The sequence below is a fragment of the Ursus arctos genome, unplaced genomic scaffold (assembly GCF_023065955.2).
Source record: "Ursus arctos isolate Adak ecotype North America unplaced genomic scaffold, UrsArc2.0 scaffold_24, whole genome shotgun sequence".
Classification (NCBI taxonomy): Eukaryota; Metazoa; Chordata; class Mammalia; order Carnivora; family Ursidae; genus Ursus; species Ursus arctos.
Genome location: NW_026622919.1, coordinates 1,966,017 through 1,990,615, shown reverse-complemented (window position 1 = coordinate 1,990,615; position 24,599 = coordinate 1,966,017). Strand labels below are relative to the sequence as shown.

Here is a 24,599-nt window from a genome sequence, read left to right as displayed (position 1 = left end):
AGGAAGAGAGTTATAACTTGGGATTTTTGTTTGGGGCTCGGGACAGCAGAACTGTGTGTTAGGTGAAAATGATTGTGTCTGAGTGAAAAACCCAGCCATCCTGCTGCTGCCCAGCTTCTCGGTTCCCGCACCTTCCCATGGCCAGGTCCTCCCCTGCCCCCTGGCCTGAGCCAAGACTCCTTCTGTGCTTTACCCAGTCCCTGTCACTGTGGGTAAAGGCGTCCCCTCTGCCAGGCCAGTAAGGACAGACCACCTCCACGCCCCCACTGCTGTCTGTGCAGCTTGTCCCCCCCCACCATCACTCTGAATGTGACCTCAGTGTGTGGTCTGGCAGCCCTGCCACCTGCTGGCCCCTCCCTCCACTGACCCCAGGGCATCCTCACGGACCCTCTGCTGCCTTGCCCCCCACTCCAGGGCCCCTGAGTAAATCACAACTCTGGGTGACTCTATGCCTGTCCTGTCCACCTGGACCTGCACACAGGCAGGACTCGGAACCCCTGTGACCCTGCTGAGGTCACCACAGAGTTTCTTCCCATGCTTTCTGCTCGACTGCCTCCTCCCTTCCCATCTCACTGAGAAATAGAAGTGATGGAGAGACCCCTGCAAGCCTTGCCATGTCTGCCCTCATCCCTGCATCCGGGCCCGTCTGCCTCCCTGTCCCCTGCCCCCCGGAGAGCCCGCCCCAGCTTGTGTTGCGGCAGCCACCCTGCCGGTACCGCTTCATCCGCGTACAGACGCGCCCTCACCCTCCCACCGTTAAGCCAGAGTTCCCGGCCAGGTGGCCCCTGTCCCCTCCAGCCCACTCCACTTCTGTCCTTCCCCTTTGCAGCCAGGTCCCTTCACAGACCGTCTACACTGGAGTCTCCAGATCACCTTCCCTTTCACCCTGAGTGCACTCCACTGTGCCCGAGGCTGCGCCTCCGTCTCCAGCGCCTCCGCGCTGCTCAGCGGGTCACGGCAGAACCAGGCTCTGTCCCGCCTGCCCGCCACCCCTTGCTCCTTCCCCACTTCCCACCCTTGGCCTCCGGGCTCAGCCCAGGCCCCCGTTCCTCCTCACTTCTCTCTGAGTTTGCGCCTCCCGTGCAGACGTCTGTCCTGCCCTGTGGGCTCAGCCCAGTGCCCACAGGGTGTCCAGTAGGCTTCTCAAACTCAACACGCCCAAGGCAGGATTCCCCACATTCTCCCTGAAACACTCGTCTCTCCGTTCCTTTCCCAGCTCAGCCCAGGGAACCCCCTTCCTGGGGCCCCGCCCCAGAGCTGTCTTGGGCCTCGATCATGTTGTGCTGCCCCTGTGCAGTCTGCTCCACACGCCCCCTGCTCTGCCCTTGTCACCCTGACCTCCCTCACCTGGACCGTCGCGGCCTCGGGTAGACGTGGGGGCTGCACTGAAGAGGGGTGGGTGCGTCAGGGCAGAGCTGAGAAGGAACGGGGGTCCCTAACTAATGCCCCCTGCCTGTCCCACAGCACAGTCCGTTCTTTGCTGAGCAGCTGACCGCATTCCAGGTGTGGCTCACGATGGGCGTGGAGAACAGGAACCCACCCGAGCAACTTCCCATTGTTCTGCAGGTGAGTTTCTTCCAATCGGCAGGGTTGGCTGAGCACGTTCCAGGGAAGGAGCTGGAGCCAGGGACGTGTCTGCAGGTGTGTGACGCCGTGGCTGTGTCCTCAGCCAGGTGGCTCTCGGGAGACATCAGATCCCTCAGAAGTCACTGGGTCCCACCGCAGACTTATTCCAGAAGGGCTTTCCTAGAGACGTCAGAGTTCCCTTCCCCTCTCTCATAAATACTAATTTGGGTTGTAGTCAGCTGCCCTTTCTGGGGGACCCACGGAACGCTGCAGCAAATGTGCTCCGTGGCATCAGGCCCTTCTGTTTGGAAGGACATGAGCTGCAAATCCCCCCGGGAGGAAAGGGACAGGAGCAATGAGCACATCGCAGACGGCCCTCGTGGCTCCTCGCCAGGCGTCCGAGGACTGCGGGTGATTGACTGGGTGGCAGGCAGACGGGACCCGAAGCCCTGCCTTCCCTTCCATGGAGAGCACATGCCAGCCCATCACGTGGCCGTGTCAGTGCTCACACGAAGACTGGGCCCCGCTAGTGGGTGGGAAGCTCAGTGTTGTGGGTCTCGCTCAGCTAATTTATTTGGCTAATGAGATCAGATGGGGTGGGATGGCGGAGTACCAGCGTTCCTCACAGGTGGGGAGATGAGAAAGCTGTCATGGAACTTTTGTGTCAGCGAAGGTGTGTTTGTGGGAAAGGCAGGTTCGACTGCCTCTGGGTCCATTCGCTGGCCACAGAACCGGAGGTTTCACCTGGCTCAGGCGAGTGTGCCAGGACCCTCAGACGGCGAAGGAGGCTGGGGAGGACGGGTGCTGGAAATGTGGTAGACATGCCGCAGAGATGACCGGCGGGGGGGGGGGGGGGGGGTGGAGTAGCCACGGCTGCAGCGTCTCCCCGGACGTGTCTTGTGTACCACGACTGAGGTTGCAAATAGAGCATAGAGATTGTTAGCTTCCAGATTAGTTTAGGGCTATCCCGAGTTCGGAGGGCGAGCTGTAAACAAACACATTTTTGAAGCGAAAACAAATAAAAAGAAAGAGAATCGGTAATAAGGACGAAACACAGCTGACCGCATGGCAGCCGCCGGTTCTCCCTCCCTCAGCGCGTGCACGCGGTGGCCAGGGGTGAACGGGCAGATTTGCAGGGATGTTGTGGTGCAGGTGGGACGTGCTAGGCACGTCGCTCCTTCTGGGTCACCAGCATGTTCACTTGTGAGGGTCCCGCTGACCTTCCTGTGATTTCAACGGTGTGACCGAGTGATATCTGTCCTTTCCAAAGCGTGAGTGCGATGCCGCGCTCGCGGAATCAGGTCTTCGGGGTCTGGCAAACAGTCCTGCTGTCCGTGGCCTGCTATCGGTGTTTCTTTTTAATGTTCCATTTACAATCCACACTCCCTCGGGGAAAGAGAGGCCCTAATAGAGCCAACTTCCTGATGCCGAAGTGAGGGACAGGGTTCTGAGAGAACGGAGGGGAGATGCTGTGCGTGTGATCTCTCAAACAGCCATAAGCAGCGGGCTCTTCGTCATCCCGGCGGGCTGTCTCCTGGGCTGTGCCCAGCCTGGATCAATGCGGGAACCTTTACTTAACAAGCAGGGAAGGCCGGGTGTGGACGAGCACCAGCTTCATGTGCTGTAACCCACGGGGTCGGCCTCTTTCTCATTAGTTCAGTTAACTTCACTCTGCTTTCTCTTAAAGTTTATTTTTGCCAAAGCCTGGACCCCGTTACCCAGAAATTATCCTCCAGGGCCTTGGCAAGTCAGAAAGTATTGCTTAAGGAAAGGAGAATTTTAAAGCAGACTTTGTGGCTTTTCCAATTCCTGCTACTTTTCCCACGAGCCGGAGAGAATTTTCTGTGCCTGAAGACTCAGAGGCTTTAGCAGATGACCTTCAGGGTCAAACGAAATGTCTTCTCAGGCCAGCTGATTTGCAGTCCCTCCTGTGAGTGTAAGCTTGGAAGTAACTTCCCTGACCAGCCCCAGGGTCTTTTCTTGCCTTTCAGAAGAATAAACAGGAGTAGGAAGGAAGTCTCTCGATGCCCGCAGCACTGCAGGGCAGTGCTCTCAGTCTCGCAGTGGACGTGACATTGCTCTCTGCCCTCCCTCTGGTGGCCGGGGGGCAAAGAAGCCCCAGACCGGGAGGGAAGGACCCACATGTTGTCGGAGGGAGAGAGGAGGGGTTTCGCAGGACAGTGTTAGTACCTCGGACCTCGAGAGTCAGTCCGGGCACTTTGTCGGGAAGCCCTGTTTGCTTTCACTATCTCCTTTTATTTACAGACAGAATTTTTGGTCTGAAAGCGAGGGTCGTTCTCAGGTGACAGCAGGAAAGTAACAGGGTGTCATTGTTACACGTATTATATACATCGTTGGCTCCGGAAGCTGGTCAGCAGGCTCCCGGCCCGCAGGGTCCCCCACGGTCCGCCAGGGCTGGGGCTGGAGAATCTGCTTTCGTAAGACGCGGCCCCGCCGAGAAGCCTCGGCTGGGAGCCTGAGCGCCGTCTGTGCACAAGACTCACGAGCTGTGGCCACAGCTGCGCTCGCGCCACCGCAGTTTAGCTTTAGTTCGGGCCTCCACAGATGGAAACGCTCCGTTCACCAGTTGTCTCTGGTGTCCGCAGATCCCGGGCCCGTCTCAAACAGGAATGATAGTAATAAAAAGTACAAACAGAAGCCAGTCCTTATTTTAACATAAGTTCTAATTTATATTAGCTGTCAGTTATTTAAATATAAACGAACAGAAGGAATCCGAAAAACGATGTAACACCTGACATTTTCCCCGGGACTCTTTATTGACGGTGTTCATTTTCCCATAAAACATGAATCGTCACAGCACAAAGTCCCGCCTTGCCGGAGGCCGAGCCACGTGTCATCAGCACGGACAGCAGAGGGGCAGCAGATCGTGTCACGGCCGTCGCTGTGAGCGGGGCTCCCGGCTCGCTGCGGGTTTGCCGGGACGCCGCCACGGTGGGGCCTCGCACCGCTGGCCGCCAGGTCTCCCGGCCTGTGCTGCCTGTCCTTCCACCGCACATCGCTCTAATGTTTACCCTGGAAGACACGGTTGGTGTTTTAGATAACAAAGGGAACCAGATCGCAGGCTTCGCCAGCGTTCGCGGCCGCCGTCTGTTGACAGACCGCAGCTGCACTCACAGCCTAGGCTCCAGGCGCGGCTCACGCGGACAGCTTTGTTTGCTTAGAGCAAAGACAGTCGATGAGTGGCTTGTGGAAGAGGCGGTGTCCTGCGCTGCAGGCCCATGCCATGCAGTCAGCGTCCAGGACGCGCCCTCGAGGTGGACGGCACGCGCCAGGTGCTTCCATGGACCTTGTCTCATTCAGCTTTGAAAATGAGCCCAAGTCGTAGGTCATCGCCTGCCCCCTCTGGCTGAGGACACGGAGGTCCCCAGAGGTTACAAGCTCCAAGCTGCACTGTCAGGAAATGACAGGACGGAAGCCAGGCCTGCGCGGCCCCAAACTCACCTTCCCGCCGACTGTGCCCTGCTGACCCCAGTCTCAGGCGGCAGTGGCAGGTGCTAGCCACGAGTTCAGTGGGAGAGGGATTAGGTCCCCCATCACCTCCCCTGTTCCTAATCAGGAACTCAACATCCCCCAAATGCCCGCGCCCGTCTGGAGGCAGAGATGTGGACGTGGGTCTGGAGCAGGGGCCGACTGAGGTGAGACAGCATTCCAGGGGCCATGTCCAGCAGCTGCTTCTCCTCCTGCCCTTCCCAGCCCCTGGGCTGCCTGTCCTTCTCGGGACCTGATGCTGTCAGGACCCCTCCCTGCCTCTCCCTCCAGCCCATGTTTGCCCCTCACGGGAGCCCTGGCTGCCCCATTTCCTCACCCCCGTTCCATCCCACTCTGCTCTGTGCCCTCCTACCGACCCCAACACTATCCACACCCTGTACCCCGGGGTTGTCTTCTCGGGTCCTGCTACCAACCTGCTGGAGCAGGTGACACCAGCGGAGCCTTCCCTCCCTTGCCAATCCCTCTACCCCACTCCCCCACCCCCAGGGGTGCCACCCCATGATGGCCACCTACCCTCGCCTCTCTGGCCTGTCTGCTTGTCCTTCTCTGGCCTCATTCCACATCTTCTCTTCCAGAGCCTCCTCCTCCGACCTGCCTTCTCCCTCGGCCAACAGCTTCCATGGGCATGTCCCCGGCCGTCTTGGGTCTCTTCCTCCCCATCAGTCGAGGTCACGTCCACCCCGTTCCCCTCTCCATCCAGCCTCCAGCCAATCCATCCCCTCAGCGACCACATCGGACAGCTCACTGCTGCTCCTCTTAGGAAATCCCCAGCCGGGGCCCGTCATCAGACACCCCAAGCTTTCTCCTCCCCTCTGGGATCTGGCTGCACCCCGGGGAGGGTGGGGGCTCTTGTGATTCACAGCTGTGCCCACCATCACAGGATTGTTGCAGTGTGGCTGTCTGTCTCTGCAGCTGATTGATGGGGGAGGGGGCTCCCCGCTGTCCCCTCTTGCGCCCCGTGAATGCACGTTGGGTGGCTGGGAGCAGCAGCAGACAGAAGAATCCCTTTGGGGGTCTCCGTGGCCTCGAATGTAAAGACCATGAGGGAGAAGTCAACATAAGTGACCCCATTAGAAATCTAGGGGCGCCTGGGTGGCACAGTCGTTAAGCGTCTGCCTTCGGCTCAGAGCATGATCCCGGCATTACGGGATCGAGCCCCACATCAGGCTCCTCTGCTGGAAGCCTGCTTCTTCCTCTCCCACTCCCCCTGCTTGTGTTCCCTCTCTCGCTGGCTGTCTCTATCTCTGTCGAATAAATAAATAAATAAATCTTTAAAAAAAAAAAAAAGGAATCTAAAACTCTGATGTAACAAAGAAAACAAGAGAAAAAGACACTCTTTATACAGAACTCTTTCACGTCAGTAAGGAAAAGCCAAACTTTTAAGTAGGAAAGTAAGGACACACATGGTCAGTTTACTAGAGAAATAGCCACTTACCCCGTGACGGAAGATAATCAGCCTCACTTGCAGCTGAGGTAATTCAGATTCAAGGGCAATTTTTACCTGCTGTATTGGCATGGGCTTCTGGTGCCCAGGAGCTCTTAATCTGGTATCTGTTAAACCTCCAGGGTTCCTCTTTGTGTTGTCCTTTCTTAGAATTAAGAAATTCAGGTTCAGAGAAGTCAAGTAATTTGCCCAAGGTCACATCACCAGAGCGCGCACGGCAAGCTCATCCTGTGTCCTGTGATCCACAAAGACCCAGGGAGAGAGCGCCCACCTGCGTCTCACTGGGGGTCAAGCTGATTCAACCAAGGGATAATGCAGTAATAAAAAGCGTATACAGCTCCGACCCTTGGGTTTGTCCCGGGGAAGAACCATGTAAATGTGCAGAAAGATGCCTGTTAGGACATGTATCACAGCACGGTTGATGATAGCAACAACTGGGTAGGAGTTGAAAAAGCAAACGCTGCGGAGGTGTGCACGGGGTGATGCAGACGCAAAACCACGGTATTTGCTTTAGTGTAAGAAAGGGAGGAGAAATGCTGTAATGGATCATCATCGTCTAGGTTAAACGCAGCTAAAAAGTATTTGTTCTAATACTTTCAACAGGGCACATATTTTAGCTGTTAATGAGAAAAGCAGAACTGCAGAGAAAGGAGCCCCTGCCGCAGGTGCATGAGGACGCGAAGCCAGGGGCAGGTGTGAGCTTGCTCGGCCGGCCCCGTGGCCTGGCACGTGGTGCCCCGGCTCTGCGGTGACGCCGCCTTATTCTTCTTCCTCAGGTGCTGCTGAGCCAGGTGCACCGGCTGAGAGCCCTGGATTTGCTGGGACGATTCCTGGACCTGGGCCCCTGGGCGGTGAGCCTGGTACGTGAGTCCGGCACGGACCTGGGGGAGGGCGGGGCCGACAAGACTCCCAGGTGCGGCCGAGGACGTGCCTCACAACCCAGGAGTGACCGCCACCGGCCGTCGAGGGGGACTGTGTGTGGGGTGGGTCGGCCGGCCAGCCCGCGGGGCCCTCGAGGAACACACGCCATGCAGCCTCCGTCCCTGCAGCGTGCCAGGGTTTGCTCTGCCCTCTGTTCCCGTCCGCCATGAGGCTTCACCTCTGCAGACAGAAAGTGTTGCCCCCTGCTCACCCCAGCCTGAGCCAAGAAGCGGGGTGCCCCTGAGTTGGCCGAGTGGCGGGCACACAGCCACGCGCCGACTTTACACTGGTGCTCAGCACTCTCGGGAAGCACCTTTCTGCTGACTCGTTCTGCAAAAGAGTGGAAACAGCCATCTAAAACAGAAAACACTGACGGAAGTAAGATCAAACAGTGGCCCATTTTCCAGCAACTACATCACCAGGAAAGGCGGTATCGATAGGGAACCTACAGGTGGTGGGAAGTTCGAGAGCCCTGCCCCAGCTGCAGTATGTGGACGGTCTTGGTTCTGTGGGCAAATCAACGCTTGGGAGTCAAAGTTCGAAAATTAACATTCATGAAACAGTTAGAAAGTTTACATGAACTGAGTGTTTTGTTATTAAAGGGTAACTTCATTTTTTAGGTGTAACAGCACGTGGTGGTTCTTTTATAAGAGACTGTATTTTTCAGATGTAAAGACTGTGTTTACACAGGAAAGTGTGTGGCCTGCACGATGTGCTGCAGGTGTTCCAGGAGGACACGTGGGCGGGCACGCCAGCGCCCTGCCGTCGGGTTCATGTCACTGAACCCAAGTGACCAGCACATGGGAGGGCAGCATATCATTGTCGCTCCATTTGTGTATATTCAAGTTTTTTCATTGTATAATGTCGACAGAGTGAGAATTGATCGTCCAAGGTTGAAGGAGGATAAGAAAGGCCTAAGAATTAGGAAGACTCGTTCACCCACCATTGGACGGTTCGCACTTGGGGGGTCTGGGCCGCAAATGACTTAGAGCGTGTCGATCACCGGGAGGGTCTCGTGTGACTCCCGAGCTGCGTGGGCTGCGCGTGTCCACTTGTGCGAATCCGTGTCACTCGGTCATCGTGGAAGGGCTCACAGTGTACCACGTACGCTCTTTAAGAAGACAGGGAAGCATGTAGTAATAACATTTTAGAGAGATTTTTATCTATACGGTAAACTTTCAAAAAGCGAATTTTGGCCTTTTAAAGAGCTAAGATTATGCTAATTGGAAATTTTGATAGTGTAACAGGTGTTAGACAGATGAGGTGTTGCAACAGGTATGGGTTGGGCCTTCCAGGAGGACCCACCTGCCCGAACCAGAGACAGGATGCTTGTTCCTCGAACCAGAGACAGGATGCTTGTCTCTCGTTAAACAGGCCTTTCAAAAGAAAAGGACACAGGCCCCGCCAGTGGCCTCTGGCCTGGGTCACACCCCTCCACCCATCGGGGAGGGGGACCCCTTGGCCATATCTCCGGAACTCCAACAAATTGGAGATAAGGACAGAGCACCTGTACTGAGATGACCGACTTGACTGGGCTCTGCCCAGCTGTCCTTGTGAGATAGCCACCTTCTGTCTCACCGCCCTGAGATCAGAGAGGCCCCCCCTCCGGAGTGATGCACCTCCAGAATCTGGGCCCCAGGGACACCCGCAGCTGCTCCCTGTCTTAACTAGCAAACTGGCCTATCCCAAGGCTCAAGTCCTTCTCTGAAGGTCGATCTGAAGGGTAGATGTGAAGGTTGGAGCCAACGGGGCAGGAGTGTTGTGATTTGAAGTGTGAGGATCACAATTAAGGGGCCCTCTGCTTTGCCGCCAAGAGCAAACAAGGCCGGCCGAGGGTGAGGCCAGGGGATCCCAGGTGGGAAGCCCTGTGTTCCTCACAAGATGAACTGTGGGCTCTAGACCAGGCAGGGCTGGAAAAACACTGCAGCGTCTCAGCATGCAGAGATGAGCAGGTCCAGAGGAGGCCCCTCGGCTCACGTTCCCACACACGCTGAAGGCAGAGCCACGCGGTGTCCCGAGCCGTGCCGTCTGCCGCCTGTGCCGCTCGGCCGCCCGGGAGCTGGCGCGCTCACACTCTCTTCTCTCCGCAGGCCTTGTCTGTGGGCATTTTCCCCTACGTGCTGAAACTGCTCCAGAGCTCAGCCAGAGAGCTGCGGCCCCTGCTGGTGTTCATCTGGGCCAAGATCCTGGCCGTGGACAGTGTGAGTAGTCTGCGTCCTGCGCTCTGGCGCCAGATGGTCTCCTCGGGTTCGCCGGCCGGGCATGGGCAGCGGCTGTGGGGAGCGGCGGGCTCACGGAGGTGCCGAGTGCGGCTCGTTTACCTGCCTTGATACTGCGTCCTCTCGCCCCCCGCGACGACCCCGCATTTCTTGTCCTGCCTTCACCCAAGCCTCTGCCTTCGGTGCCATTCCCTTCCCCCCACCCCTTCTCCACGCACTGCTGGTCCCCACCTCCTTCCAGAATAAGGGAGGTGCCTCCCCCTGCGGCCCAGTCCTGGTCACCTGAGCTGCACGCTGCCTCCTCCCCATCCCCTCCAGTCCTCCAGTAGGATATGACCCCGACCACTTCCCTCTTGAAACTCGGCCCTGCCTTGCCTGGACCTCACCAGGCCCTCTGTGTCCAGCCTGTGCTTTTCCCTCCCCTGCCCTGACCTCAGGGACAGTTTCCTGCAGCTCTGCCCTCCAGGAGCCATCCCCCTCCCTGTCCTCATGCCTGCAGGGCTGCAGTCACGACTCTACCCCACGGAGGGCTGGGCCGGACCATACTGAAGGCTGTAGGGGACACAGAGGGCAGTGGTCCTGGACAGGCTCACGGCCAGTAGGTCTTCCCCACCTGCTGCAATCAGGAAGCCGCTGTGCCACGGGAGGCTGTGCCATGAAGGTGGGGGACCTGGGAACCCTTAGCTCGAGGGGCATCAATGGGTGTAGACGTGGGAGAGACAGTTTGCAGGAGGGACAGAGGGACAGGGAGGGCAGATGGCCCCACTGGGCTGAGGTGCTGGAGGCACGTACCAGAAGCCTTCGAAGTGGAAGGTGCCCCACTCCCTTCAGCCCCCGAGAGGAGCCATTGAAGACTCGGGAGCAAAGATCCAGCAGGATCCAAGCTGTGGTTTTTAAATGTCTGGCCTCTGTCTAGAGGAGATTGTAGGTCACCTGAGGAGGGGGCCGCTGGGCAGGGGGGCCAGGGTTGGGAGAGGGGCGGATGTGATGGGGTGATTGTTCCGGAGACCCCAGGTGAGGAGGACCCACGCCTGAGGGGTGGAGATGGGGAACCTCTTGTGCCCGGTGACCTTGCTGGCATGCCCTCCCCACCCCCCACCGCGGTAGGGAAATGGAGAGAGAAGAGCCACAAAAGGAGAGTGAAGGAAGGTTCCCGAGGCTGGAGGTCTGAGTCAGAACCCTGAGGGGGTTCCAGAGTGAAGGTGGGTGCTGGGCGGGGAGCAGAGACCCCCAGAAGAGGCCATGACACGGGGCAGTCAGCTTGAAAAGAACCGTAGATGTGGAGATGGGGAGGAAGTGCAGATGGCCAGATGGTCGCTTGCTTGAGGGGTTCAGTGGGCGGGGAGGGGAGTGGGCTCCTACCCTGCCAGCCCTCCTGCTGGTCACCAGAGCCAACCCAGCCAGCCCCCTCCCTGGCCACACCCGTTGGGCATTCGAGGTCTGGGCACGGCCAGGTGGCCTTCTCGGGCTCTCACTCTCGGTCCTGCATGCTGTTCTCTGTTCACGACACCTTCTGCTGTCCGGTGAACAAGGCCCTGCAGCTCCAGGCTGCCGTGGGACTGGGTCCTCTCTCACCTGGGTGCTGCGGCCACCCACACACCCCGAGGCAGCCAGAGCTTTGCTGTGAGGCCCAAGCCTTGGGTGACGGCTGCACGAGGATGCGTGTGTCGCGGGCGTGCCCAGCAAACGTGTCACCTCATAGGCACTTCCGGGTGGTGGCGGTCCCCTGTCACGCTGCATTCGGTTATTGCTGATGTAAAGGAGCCTGTTTTCGTGTATCGATCTCGAGTGGCAGCCGTTGAATCTTGCAGTTCTGGCCGTGGATGGTAGGTTCTCTTGGCCTTTCTGCACACTCAGTCATACTGCTGCAGACAAGGCCAGCAAGGTGGCTCTGTCCGCATGCGTCGGGACGTTTCCTGGTCTAGGGGTACCAGCCAGGACTCACGCACGCTGTTGATCCGACGTGGTGATCCGCGCACCTTGGGTGTGCTTGGGCGCCACGGCCTTCTTGGTGCTGTGAGCGCCCTCCCTCCCCGTCGGTGCCTCCCAGGCTAATCTTGACCTCCGTTCAGCCCTGATGCTTCTTGGGCTCGGTGTCCTGCACACAGCTGTGTCCACAGAATGTTCCGTTGCTTGTCAGCTTCACGATGATGTTCAGAACATTGTATGTTCTGACAAAATATTTACCTTTCTTTCCATTGAACTAACTTCAGATAAGCGATGACCTCTTTGAAAGATTGACCAAAACACTAGATTTAAGAGTTAAAAAACTGAGTCTGAGTCCTGCTGCCCTCGTTGACTTGGGCGAGCTTTCACTTCCCGTCGCCTGCCCCTCTGTAAAATTGTTGCCGCCGTGCTTCCAGCAGCGTGGGACCAAGATGAGAGGCATGACCTGGAAAGCTGCCCTGGAAATTCTAGAATGAAAGGAATGAAAGTGTAAGTCTCGCATCTGCCCGGCTGGTATCGGATACACGGAAGCCTGTTCTTGCTGATCCGAAAGCTTGTCGTTGTGGGTGAGGAGGCTGTGCCTTTTGGTCGTTTCTGTTTTGCCCTTCACGTTTCGCCAAAGAGCCAACTATGTGAACAGAGGGCTCTTCCAGAGAGTTACTCGGAAACTTTCTCTCTGCCAGTGCCTTGTCTTCTGTACGGCACCTTTGGAAACGTATCGATACTGTTACTCAGTTCCTGGGTGCATGGAAGGCCCAGCTCAGACCAAAGCCCATCGAAAGAGAGGGGCAGAAGAGGGTGCCACCCGAGCCCGCCTCCCCGCCACTGGGCCACGAGCGCTGCCGGAGTGCGGGAAAGTCACCATGTTGTTGTCCTTACCAGATATTTAGGACCTTTCGTACCTGGAACCAGACTGTTTATTTTTAGTCCTAGGAGTATCTATTCTTACTTCAGTGTTTGTTCTGTATGTGAAAAGCCCTTCTGAGCTGCACCTCTCTGCCGTGTTCTCTTGGGATCTAAGTGGTCATCGTACTTTGGCATAAGGAATCCGCTAGAAACCGCCTCCCGGGCCCATCCGTCTCCAGGGGCCTGCTCGTCTCTGGTGCCCGGATGCGAGCGCTCAGCCGCGAGCACACCTGCTGCCGCTCCCTCGCGCCCCGGCTGTACGAACATGTCAGGGCCGTGCATTTTCTGTTTGCACGGTGCTGATGAATTGCACGTTTCATAATGCTTGCGGAGCTGCTCCTGCAGCCGCCGGAAATGCCCTCGCCTGCAGTGGTCTTGTCGACGCCTGCAGGCGCCAGGGACCTGTCAGCGAGCTCGTTTCTTAACCAGCTTGTTGCCCCGATTTATTTAAAGGCAGTCATCCCACTGAGAGACATTTTGACATATTTCTGGTTGAGACTGAGGGCCGTCTACCTCACCCTTCCTTTTCATGATCACTCAGGTAGTTTTCCAGAAACTAAAGTTCCGTGTGCTTTTGGGGAGTTGTTCCCCTCCCTTCTTGACATCTGGCTGGACGTCATGCTGGGTCGCTGCCGGCCTCTGTGGCTCTTGTGCTGTGTGCAGAGCCCCCTGAGTCGTTGGCATGGCCACCAGGGGGGTCAGAGTGCACGGTGTTTCCACACAGAATGCCCACGCTTAGGATCAAAGCCTGCGCAGAGCACAGACTGAGGTCTGCGGTGCGCCGGGCCCCGCCTCGCCCTCGGGGCACGTCCCGGGGGTTGAGGGTGGGGTGGCCCACTCAGGCTGGACCCCAGCTGAGGGGCAAGCCCAGGGCCCCCCCTTAAGTCACAGGCATGTGTTGAGTACACACTGTGCCATCCTGAGAGGGGTCCCTGAAGGACTCAGGGAGAGTCAAGAATCACTTTGGGCTTAAGGAAGGCAGGATGTATCTGGGAAGAAGGAGGGAGAGGGATTCCAGGAAGAGAAACAGGGTTGGACAGGTCTGTGCCGTTTGACCGAGGGTAGTGCACACTGTGGGGACACTGATGGGACAGAAGGCACAACGAGGAGGCCCTTCCTGTTGTCCCCAAGGAGTCTGGCCCCAGAAGGCTCTCTTTCCAGATCACCTGTGTGCCACGTTACCTTGCACCTGCTGCTCCCAAGCAGAAAGGACCAGACATGTGCTGAAGTGGGAGGACTGACCCACAACAAGGAGAAGACGCCCACCGGAACCCACTGTGGCGCCTCATGGTGTTACAAGTAGCCGACAAGGACATGGAAATGGTTGCTAGAAGTCTGCTCTGCATAAAAAGTTCTGCTGAGACACAGAAGGCGTCAAGGGGCCCACTGAACGTACTGCAAAGGTCAGCCCCAGCGTGACCTGGAAAACATGCTGGATGGGATCGACAGCCCACTAAACATCGCAGAAGAAAGTTAGCAACCACAGCGGCCCAAACGCAGCACCGCGAGGACAGAGAATTTTTACAAAACTAAGGGGCATCATTGAGCCGTGGGACAGCTGCCAGTGACGTAACGTAAGTGCGTTCAGAGCCCCTGCAGGGCCCAGCAGGAAAAATATTTGAAGAAATGGTGGCTAAGAAATGTCCAAATGTCCCAGTTTGATGGAAACAACAAACCCACAGACCCGGGAAGCACTGTGAACCCCACGTACAAGGAACATGAAGAAAACCACCCCAAGTCATAATCTAATTGCTTAACAACAGGATAAATTTAAGAACTCGGAAGCAGCCAATAAAGGAGAACAAAGGAGCGAAGAGAAGGAAGACGGTGGGTTACGGGCCAGGAACGATGCCAGGAGGGGACGGTGGGCTGGCGCCCTAACATCCCCAAAGAGAAGCCGCCGGCCTGGCCTACTGTGCCCGGTGAGAGTGTCTCTAAAAGCGGGGGCAGAGTAAGGACTTTGTAAGGCGTGCAACACTGAAGGGACGCGCCACCCGTAATCGCTGTGCACTGTGGGGTCTGCAACGTGTGTGGTCACAGTAGCAAAACGGGTGGGGAAGAAATTAGAGAAATGCTCTTGTCAGCTTCTGAGGCTTCATGTGAAGTGCTGCCACCGGAGGAGAGCGTGAGGAGGAGGAGTGCGCGCGCCTTCGCGCCATCACGGTTTTACTTATACGGGTACGTAGACGGCCAGCTAGCCAGCACAAGCCAGAACCTGACGTCGTAAGTATGTACAAGTAACACAGAGGAAAGAAGGTAAGAGACTAGATGGGACAGATAGAAACACAGCTGATGGGCGTGCATGTCACCATATCTGCATCACAGTGTAACTCGTCTAATGACCCAGGTACAAGCAGAGATGGTCAGACTGGCCTAAAAAGCAAGAACAAACCGTGTGCCGCCTGCGAGACGTGCACGTCCAATATCAAGACACAACTGGGGTAAAAGCAGAAGACGTTCCATGTTCCCACTGAGTGAAGACGGCCGGGATGCCCGTGTTGATACCAAAGCAGGTTTGGGAGCAGAGAGCATCGCAGGGGGTAAAGAACGTCATCACACACAGTGCTCACGGACCCCACGCACCAAGAGCAGGACCGTCCTAAGTACTGATCCACGTAATGGCAGCGTCTCTGAACACAGGAAAGGAAACCCAGCGGGGCTGCCGGGAGGAGTAGAGGACCCACCGTCGTACTCGGAGAAGTCAAGGCTCCTTTCTCAGTAAACAGCACAGCAGGCAGGAGGGAAGGAGTGAGGAGGGAGCCCGTGGCCCCAAGACCAAAGCTGACTGTGCAGAATGCCCCACGTGGCGGTGGCCGAACACACACCCTCTCCGGGCGCCAGGAGCGTGGACCGCAGCGTGGCTGTGGAACAGACCTCCTCGAAGTTAGGTGAGTGAAATCCTACGGCGTGTCCTGCAGCCACAGTGGAGTCAAACAGTCAACAATGGGTAATAGGAAAACTTCCAAACACTCAGAGACTAAGCAGCACACTTTCAAATAAATCATTTTAAATGATTAAATTCTAAAATAAAATTTTAATATGTAATGTAAGTATAAAATATATAGAATATTTAATATTGAAAAATATAGGTGTTATATAAATAAATTATATAAGTAATATAAATATTTATGTAAGATAATATGTGTAGGTTTAAATATTTATAAAATACACAAATGGGACTTCAAACTAAAAACTTCTGCATAGCAAAAGAAACAGTTCACTAAATAAAAAGGCAACCTGTGAAATGGGAGAAAATACTTTCAAACCATCTGTCTGACGGGGTTAATATCCAAAATATATAAGGAACGCATACGACTTAATTGCAAAAACCCAAACAATCCAATTTGAAATGGGCAGAAGACCTGAATAGACATTTTTCCAAAGAAGACATCCAGATGGCCAACAGGCACATGAACAGATGCCCAGCATCACTCGTCACCAGGGACATGCACATCAAAACCCAGTGAGACACCACCTCACACCGGTCCGGTTGGCCACCATCAGAAAGACAGGAGTTAGCGAGTTGGCAAGGAGGTGGAGAAAAGGGGACAAGACAAGCACTGTTGGTGGGAGCGTGACCTGGGGCAGCCACCGTGGAAGACAGTGTGGAGCTTCCTCAGAAAACTCAGACTGGAACCGCTGATCAACCCAGCATTCGCACTGCTGGGCATTGAAGCAGAGGAAATGCAATCCTCCCTCGACAAGAGACTTGCACCCCCATGTTCACGGCAGCGTCATTCAGGGTGGCCAAGCATGGAAGCAACTGGAGTGTCCATCAACAGGTGATGGATAAAGAAAGTACACACACTGGAATACTACTCAGCCCTAAAAATGAAGAGAATCCTGCCGTTTGTGACCAGATGGTTGAACCTGGAGGGCACCGTGGTAAGTGACGTAAGCCAGACAGAGAAAGACAAATACCGCCTGACCTCATTCATTTGTGGAATCTAAAACAGTCCAACTGACAGAGCCAGAGAGGGAGACCGTGGTTTCCGGGGCCGCAGGTGGCGGAAATGGGGAGACGTGGGCAGAAGAGTATAGACTTGCAGGTCTCTGTCGGTCCGGGGAGCTGACGTACAGCGTGCCGACTGTAGTAACAGTACTGAGTTGTGCACTCGAAAGATGCCGAGGGTAGGTCTTTAGTGTTCTTATCGCACCAAAAAACAAAGAACTTGATTGTGGTGATCATTTCACAGCATGGGTGTGTATCACACTATTATATTGAATATACAAAAATCGTGTGTATTTGCTTGTCCATTATCAATCAAAGCTAGAAAGAATATTTATGTGCCTATAATGCAACATATAATTTATACTGATATACTTTATTACAATTTGTTACATGAACATTTATATGAAAAAATTAAATCAGTGAAATAAAATTTGTTTAGTAAATATTTTTCAGAAGGGCCTGAAGGGAAATACAAAATACCTTGAATGGAAGGGAACTGAGAACAGCATATCAGGATTTGTGGGGCACAGCTGAGCAGCGTGAGAGGGAAACTTACAGTTCTATGTGTAGGTGTTGGTGAAGAGGGAAGGTTTTAAATTATTGGGCTCAGCTTCAACCTTGAGCTGTTGGTAAAAGAAAAGCAGATTAAACCCAAAAGAAGTAAAAGAAAAGAAATAAAAATCACAGTGGCGATCAATGCAAAAGAAAGCAGAAAAGCAGAGAAAATCTATCCCACCAAAAGCTGGTTCTTAGAGCAGGTCAATAAAATGAGTAACGCCGCCACCCAGGTCCAGGCTTCCTTTCCTCTGGTTACACACCCCGTGCGATTGCTGGGCCGGAGGGCCGCTCTGCTTTTAATATTTTGAGGTACCTCCATCCTGTTCCCTGAGTGGCTGCACAGAAAGAGAAACAAACACCACTTCCCAAATCAGGAATGAGAGGTGGCATCCCGGAAGGTTCTAGAGACATTAAAGGAACAGGAAGTGACTATTATGAACGTCTCAGTGCCGGGACATTCAAGTACATTCTTGAATGACAAGAGCTTCTCACTTAGGAAGTGAGTCTATTAAGGAAATTGGACCTGTCGTTTCAAACTTTCCTGCAGAGAAGCTCCAGGTCAGGTGGCTTCACTGGTGGGTTCTGGCACTTCGCTGAGGAAATGGCTGGCAGAGAAGCACCGTCCCGTGTCGTCGTGTGAGACCAGCAGTGAGTATCCCGATGCCACATCCAGACAGCGTCCCTCGTGAGGACCGACGCAGACATTCCAAACGCAACTTCAGTAAATCAAATTCAGCCACATCTAGGAAGGCTGATAACTCATGACCTAGCGGGACTTATTTCAGGAATGTAAGGCAGTTGAACGACTGGAAAACTCACTGTAATTTACCTTATTAACAACAGTTAAACCCATGTTCTCGTTCTCAGAGATGACACAAAGAAAGCATGTGACACAACCTGAAACCTGTTTCAGACTTTTTTCAAATGCTCTCAGCAAACCAGTCGCGGAGGGGCACTTCCTCAGCATGACGAGCAGCGTCTGCAGAAACTGCTGCAGCCAGCATCACACGTGCGAGTCTGAACGCTAAGATCAGGAGCAGGACGAGGTGCCACCCTCGTCACCTCTCTCCGGCGGTACTGGAAGCCGCACACAGTACAAGAGAAATAAAGGCGTCCAGGTTGGAAAGGAAAAAGCATAACTGTCTTTCTTTTCAATCAACATGATTCTCTTTGTAGAAACCTGGTTGAATCTATTAAAAACAAAAAAACAGAAAAAACGAAACCCACAAACCTAGTACCACTAATGAGTGAAGTTAGTAAAGTTGCAGGTTACAAGGTCAACACACAAAACTCTATTTTATTTATGTTTATTATTAATCAACCTTGAAAAGTTGAAATTAAAATAAAAAACATTTACAACGGTATCAAAAATATGAAATACTTAGGGATGAATCCCAGGAAAAGAGACACAAGATTTGTATACTTAAAGCCACTAACCACTGACGAGAGAAATTACAGAAAATCTGGATAAACAGAGATCCCGTCATCACGGGTCCTGACTCTGAAATCCACAAGGCAATGCAAAGGACCTAGAATAGCCAAAACAACTTTCTTTAAAAAAAAGAAAGGAAGGAAGGAAGAACAAAGGTAAAGGACTAGTACCACCTGATTTCAAGACTTACCTACGTCTATAGTAGGACCGAAAGCAGCATCAAAATGGATGGATAAACCCATGGAACCCAGTGAGCGGTCAGGAGGTAGACCCGCACATACAGGGTCAACTGAGTTTCAACAAAGGTGCAGACCACTCAGATCTTTTCACCCCGCGGTGCTGGGAGGGTTGGACATCCATATGCAAAAAAGTGAGCTGCAGTCTGCACCTGGTACCACATTAAAAATTAGCTCAAAATGGGAAAATATTTGCAAATCATTTATCTGATAAAAACTCATAGTGAGATCATAGAACTCTCAGAACTCAATATGAGAACAAACACACAGACCAAAAAATGCGCCAAGGGTTTGAACAGACACTTCGCTAAGGAAGTAGCTTGCCGTCAAAGAAGCACCAGAAAAAAATGCCGCACATTGTTCTGCAAATGGCAGGTGAAACCAGTGAGACGCCAGCACACCGCGGTTCGAGTGTCCGAAACGAGAAGACCGTCCTGTGTGGGCACAGCTTCAGAGGAACGCGGCTATGTTCCACATGTCCATGAAAAATCGTACACAGTGTTTACAGCAGCTTTATCTGTGGTAGCTGAACGCTGGGAACAGCCCAAGTGACCGTCCACTTGTGAGTGAGCGCGTCAGCAGTGATCTGTCCCTGCTGCGAAACATTGCTCTGCGGGAAGAAAGACTACACCAGCCCCGAGATGGTTATGCTGAGTGAAAGAAACCAGGAAAAGGAGCGTGTATACTGTACGACTCCATTTACATAAAGTTCTAGAAAGTGCAGACTATAGTCACAGAAAGCAGGTTAGTTGCTGCCTGGGGAGGGGGGATTCCCAAGCGTCAAGGAAACTTGAGGGCAGAGCTCCCGTGGTTGACTGTAACGTGGCTTCACGGGCGTGCACGTATATCCACAGTTACCAAAACCTGTGCTTGTAAATGTGCACAGTTGTCGAATATCGCTTTGACCTCAGTAGAGCTGATAAGAATTTCAAATTGTAGAACAGTCTGGGGACAACTGTACTGTCCTTCTAGATTTTCAACCCAAGAAAGACAACAGAATGTGGGGAGACTATTCCAGATGAAGACTCACGATGCACGACAGTGAGTGCTGGTCTGGATCCCAGACCCCAGACCAAGAGCTGCAAAGGACCCTGTTGGGACAGTTGGGAGAAATTTGAATATGGACTGAATATCGGGTGACAGTGCGGTATCAAAGCTCCATTTCTTGAGAGCGATCGTGGTTTTGTGGTTATGTAAGAGAATGTCCCTTTTCTTAGGAAAGTCTCCAGGCGAAGCGTCATGCCATCTGCAACTGTCCGGAAGTGCAGACAAGCACAGGGGCGGGAGAGGGAGAGCGCACACGCTGCAGAATGCTCATTTAAATTGTCCTCCAGGCTGTGGGCTGGGGTCCCACGTCAAGAGTGCGATCGCGGCAGGATGGGAAAGTGCGTAGAATGTGCCCGAACCTGCGGGAGGGTGCCGGTAGCTCTAGTCAGTCCCTCAGACCCCCCTTATCCTTTGTCACTTAAAGATTCCTGTAAGCTAGGTTGCCGCTAACTGGGGTTTCTTCACACACACCGTTACTATGCAGTTCAAGTTACAGTTAATACAGGTTATTTACAGAGTCGCCAGGGGGTCGAGGGCACAATGTCCGTGAATTTGGAACGTTCTGCGCCATACTTAGGAAGTCAGTCCACATTTGGGGGTACGGGGGCTTCAGTATGTGTGATGCTGTTGTGAGGCCCGGAGAGAACGCACTGTGAGCGGAAGCGGGTCAGAGAGGAGCGGGGTCTTCTTTCTGCCCCCCGAGCCTGTGCGAGTTCCCCTGCCCTGTCCCAGCACTCATGCTGATTTCTCTGCACAGTAATCCCGTCTCCGCGCCTCGGCTCTGACGCCACCAGCCTCTCTTCCTGCACCTGCGCCCCCCCTTCCCACCGCCCCCTCCAGGCTCACACACAAAACTCAATTGACAGAATGAGCGGGTTTAGCTTTCTCATCCATCCTGTGATGACTCGCGTCACCGGGATCCGAGTGTGACCAGGACGGCCAGAGAGTTTGCAGTCCCGAACCTGCTGTCTTGACGGCCCGGTGCCCGTGAGGGGCTGGCCCGCTCGGGACCAGGGCAGACGTCACTCCTATGCTAGCAGCTTGTCTGTCTCTGTCTCTGAATGCCTTGTTACTACGGGTTTTGTCTTAAGAAACTGATTTTGAGAACAGGTTATATTTATAGAAAACCAAAGATAGTAAGGAAAGCCCCCGCAGAGCCCACACCCACTTCCCCTGTTGTTAGCATCTTAAGGAATCCGTGTTGACACACTGTCATTATTGGCCAAAGTCCACACTCTGTTCAGCTTTCTTTGGTTCTCCTCTCTGTCGGGTCCTCATGTCTCCCCAGGCAACTCTGGGCTGAGCTGTCACTCACGTCCCTGATTTGGGGGACAGCAGTTCTGGGGACGGTTTCTGGGGCCGTCCCTCTGTCAGGATATGTCTGATGTTGGGTGATGGGTTCAGGGAGGAAGACCGCAGAGCTGAAGGGCCTTCTTGTCACCTCACGGCAGGGATCCCTGCTCTCAAGGTTGATTCATCACCGAGTATGGGACCCCAACCACCTGCCTGCCTGGGGTGTGTTTGCCGGTATCTCCAGGTGTTACCCCGTCCTCCGCTTCCATCCCGTTCCTCTGGAATGAAGGTCACTGTGGTTCACTGGGATTTGTGTTACATGACCTGCTTTGTGTCCCAGGTCAACCACGATTCCTTTATTCACTTTCATTAATTTTTTTTTAAATCTGAGTATCATTCTTCTTCTCTCCCTCATTACTGGCTTAGGCTTATTTGATAAGGTTTGGTGTTGGAGTTTTTTTTTGTTTTTGCATTCCCAGGATTCTGTGTACCTCTCTCTCTCGGTTTCCCTGCTGCACCCGCCACCTGCCCTGCAACTCGCCCCCCTGCAGGCAGGCGAGCCCGTGGCTTTGCTGTCACAGCAGGTGCTCGGGCAGCGAAGGCCGGGTCCACAGGAAAGCCCCAGCCCCATGTGTGGCTTGCTGTCGGTGCTTGATGAATGTTACCTGTCCTTCCTGCCTGCTCATTTTGGTATCAATAATCGAATTGCTTCGGTGGTCCACTTAATTTCCAAGCTATAGGTTATAAAGTGCAGAAAAGAAATCTCGGCATCAGGGAGCACATGTTTGCACGTCTCACGGAGAAGCTGTAGTCAGCAAGGAGGTGCTGTCTAAGTGGATTCGAGGTGCTGTTTTTATTGTCCTGCAGAATGGTCTCTTCCTTGCCATCATCCTGGTTAATGAGGCATCTGCATTTCAGAGGCCCTCAGAGTGGGCTTTGCTCTGGGGGAGATCCAGGGCCACCCTCGAGGAGCCAGAGAGCAGATCCCCCACCCTCACGTCACAGGAGCCAGGGCTGCCCCTTCCAGCACTGGCTGAGGTCCTGGAGGCCATCTGCCCAGGACAAGGCCCTGTCGTGAGTCTGTCTGTCTGTCCTGGCAGGAGGGAGACCGTTGTTTTCAGGTGGCTCTGGATTTCCAGGAGTGAAATGAAAAGCAGAAGGAGGAAGCAGGGGGCTGTCACTGCTGCTCCCCATCAGGCCGTCAGGCCCCTGCGGGCAGACAGGACTGGGTGCGGGTGGGGAGGTGACAGATCACCCTGTTGCAGCATGAATGGGCTCAGTGACTCAGGCTGCAGGGGACTTCCTGGTGAGAGGACATGAAGCGTCAGCCCGATGCCAAGGGCAATTGAGAGAGGCTGTTTTTCTGGGTAATGACTCAGGGGCCCATGATTCATTGTTAGGCTGGGCTGAATTGCTGGCTCTACAGAGCTGATCAGAGCGAGGATGAGGACAGGGATGCTGGGCACCCCGAGAGCACAGCGAGCAGGACTCCAGTCTCATGTGTTTCAGGAAAAGGGCAACCACAGTTTTGCTGTGTGGAGCCTGAAGTCAAGGCTGAGTTAGTGCAACTTGCAGGAAGCACCAGCGTAGACACCGGTGCCACCCGGGACCTGAGTGGCACCTGGCAGTGACCTGGGCTCCAGGGTCTGGGTGGAAGCCCGCAGGGCACGGCAGGGAGAGGCTGGGCCTCGGCATCCTGGCTAGGCTGCTCGTTGCCTCCTCCCTTCACAGGTGGCTGGATGGACTCGTCCACACTGGAAGCAGTTACAGGGTGTGATCAGCATCCATGATTAGGAGTCATAATGCTTCTCTGTGCACACATCGGCTTTTTTATTCATTCAGCAAACACTTAGTGGGCCTCTGATAGGAACCAGGCTGTGCTACATTCGGGGGCCATAAAGAGTACTCATACAGGGTCCTTGGCCTCAGAGAGCTGAGAGCGTAGCAAAGCAGGGGTGAGTGTAAAGAGCTAACCCAGAGGCAGTGATTCGGGAACTCTTGTTGCTGCTTTTGTTAAGAATAACGTAGGCTTCCAAGTAAGGCAGACCACACGCACGGAACGCTGTGTGCTGGTTATAAACGCTATTTCTGTGTACAAGATCTGACCATATATTAGGCCACAAAAGAAACTTGAAGAATTTCCAAAAAGTAGAAATACTACAGACGTTGTGCATAGTAGGACCAGAGGTGAATAACAGTATCAGAAAACGAAGTGGGCCTTCCAACTAGAAAAAAAAATTTTTTTTAAACAATTGCCTTCGATCTTGGGTCAAAGGAAAAATACAAAACAAAGTTGTAGTTTCCAAAAGTACAGATAATGAAAATACTGCACCTCCGACCCATGGAATATAGCTAAAGCCACATTCAGAGAAGCCTTGGCAACCTTCACTCCCTGCGTCCCCCGACAGAGAAGCAGAGTGGGTAAGCCACCAGCTAGGACGGCACTGGAACCCAGGAGCTCCAGGCATGCAGAGAAAGGCTGCTCGATAAAGATCCAAGAAGGACTTTCTCCAAGTTCGCAAGCAAAAATACAAAAATTCAACAGTAAATAAAAAGCCGTTTCACTGGGGAAGAATCAGCTCACCTGATGGAGAGGACAAAGCTTGGTCAGGACTGGGACCAGTGAGGAAGAGCTACAGGAAGGAGGACACGTTGTTCGTGAGATTATTTTGCACTTCTCTGAAAATGCAACGATAACTTGAATATAGCAAACTTGTATTTCCAGAAAATACAACTTATCAAATGGACTCCAGAAGAAGTAGAAGGCTCAGACACACCTGTTTCCCTAGAAGGAACAGGGAAGGGCGTTTGGCAGAACCCACCGCACCCGGCGCTCCCGGGGCAGAGAGCTCCAGCAGCGTCTAACCCTCCAGAGCAGTGAAATGAAGGCAAACGTCACCGTTCTGTTTATGGGACAACTATAACATTGATGGGAGAACCTAAAAAGCACAACCGTGTGAATGTCCTTAATGCCACCAAGCCATATGCTTTACATAACGATAAAATGGTAAATTTTATGTTTTATATACATCACCACACACAAAATGGGAAAAGGTCACACAAAAAGGCAAACCGCATTGCATCCATACTGTGTTTGGAAATAACCCAGCAGAACATGGAAGGGACAGCAGCGCGCTGCCGAACGGGCTTCTCCTGGGGTGGGGGTTGGTTCCACATCAGCCCCCAAGAAGCCGAGCCGTCACGGTGATGACATTGCTCAGTAGAAGAAGGCCGACGTCGATCTTCTCGTGAGGGGAGAAAACTGCACAATACGATCGCGTCATCAGCTGCTCCTCTAACATTTAAGCCCAGAAGCCAGCGTCGGACTTAGTGGGGAGACACTGAGAGCAACAAGCGAGAATGGGAAGCCACAGTCACTCTCCGCTAACAGACAGAGCCCAAAAGTAAAGGCACAGAAACTAGAAGAGTAGGAGCAAACCACTACGGTTGGCACTCGATGCCCCTGGAAGTGCCAGGGCAGTCAGTGCCAGGCTGCTAATGAGAGATGTTAGAGGAAGGGGGACTCACGATAAACGAACAGAAATCACAGGAACAACCAGTGAAGATA

The 24,599-nt window shown here is 53.9% G+C and overlaps 1 protein-coding gene across 6 annotated transcripts in view; it reads left to right on the top strand.

The window, feature by feature from the left end:
* Window positions 1-24,599, top strand: part of RPTOR (regulatory associated protein of MTOR complex 1) — a 329,837-nt gene that overhangs the window by 238,918 nt on the left and 66,320 nt on the right. For all 6 annotated transcript variants that reach the window (XM_026483938.4, XM_057317686.1, XM_048227109.2 and 3 more), the window contains 3 exons: window positions 1,465-1,566; window positions 7,297-7,380; window positions 9,532-9,642. In XM_026483938.4, the coding sequence (XP_026339723.2) occupies window positions 1,465-1,566; window positions 7,297-7,380; window positions 9,532-9,642 (297 nt within the window). The remainder of the gene's footprint in view (window positions 1-1,464; window positions 1,567-7,296; window positions 7,381-9,531; window positions 9,643-24,599) is intronic.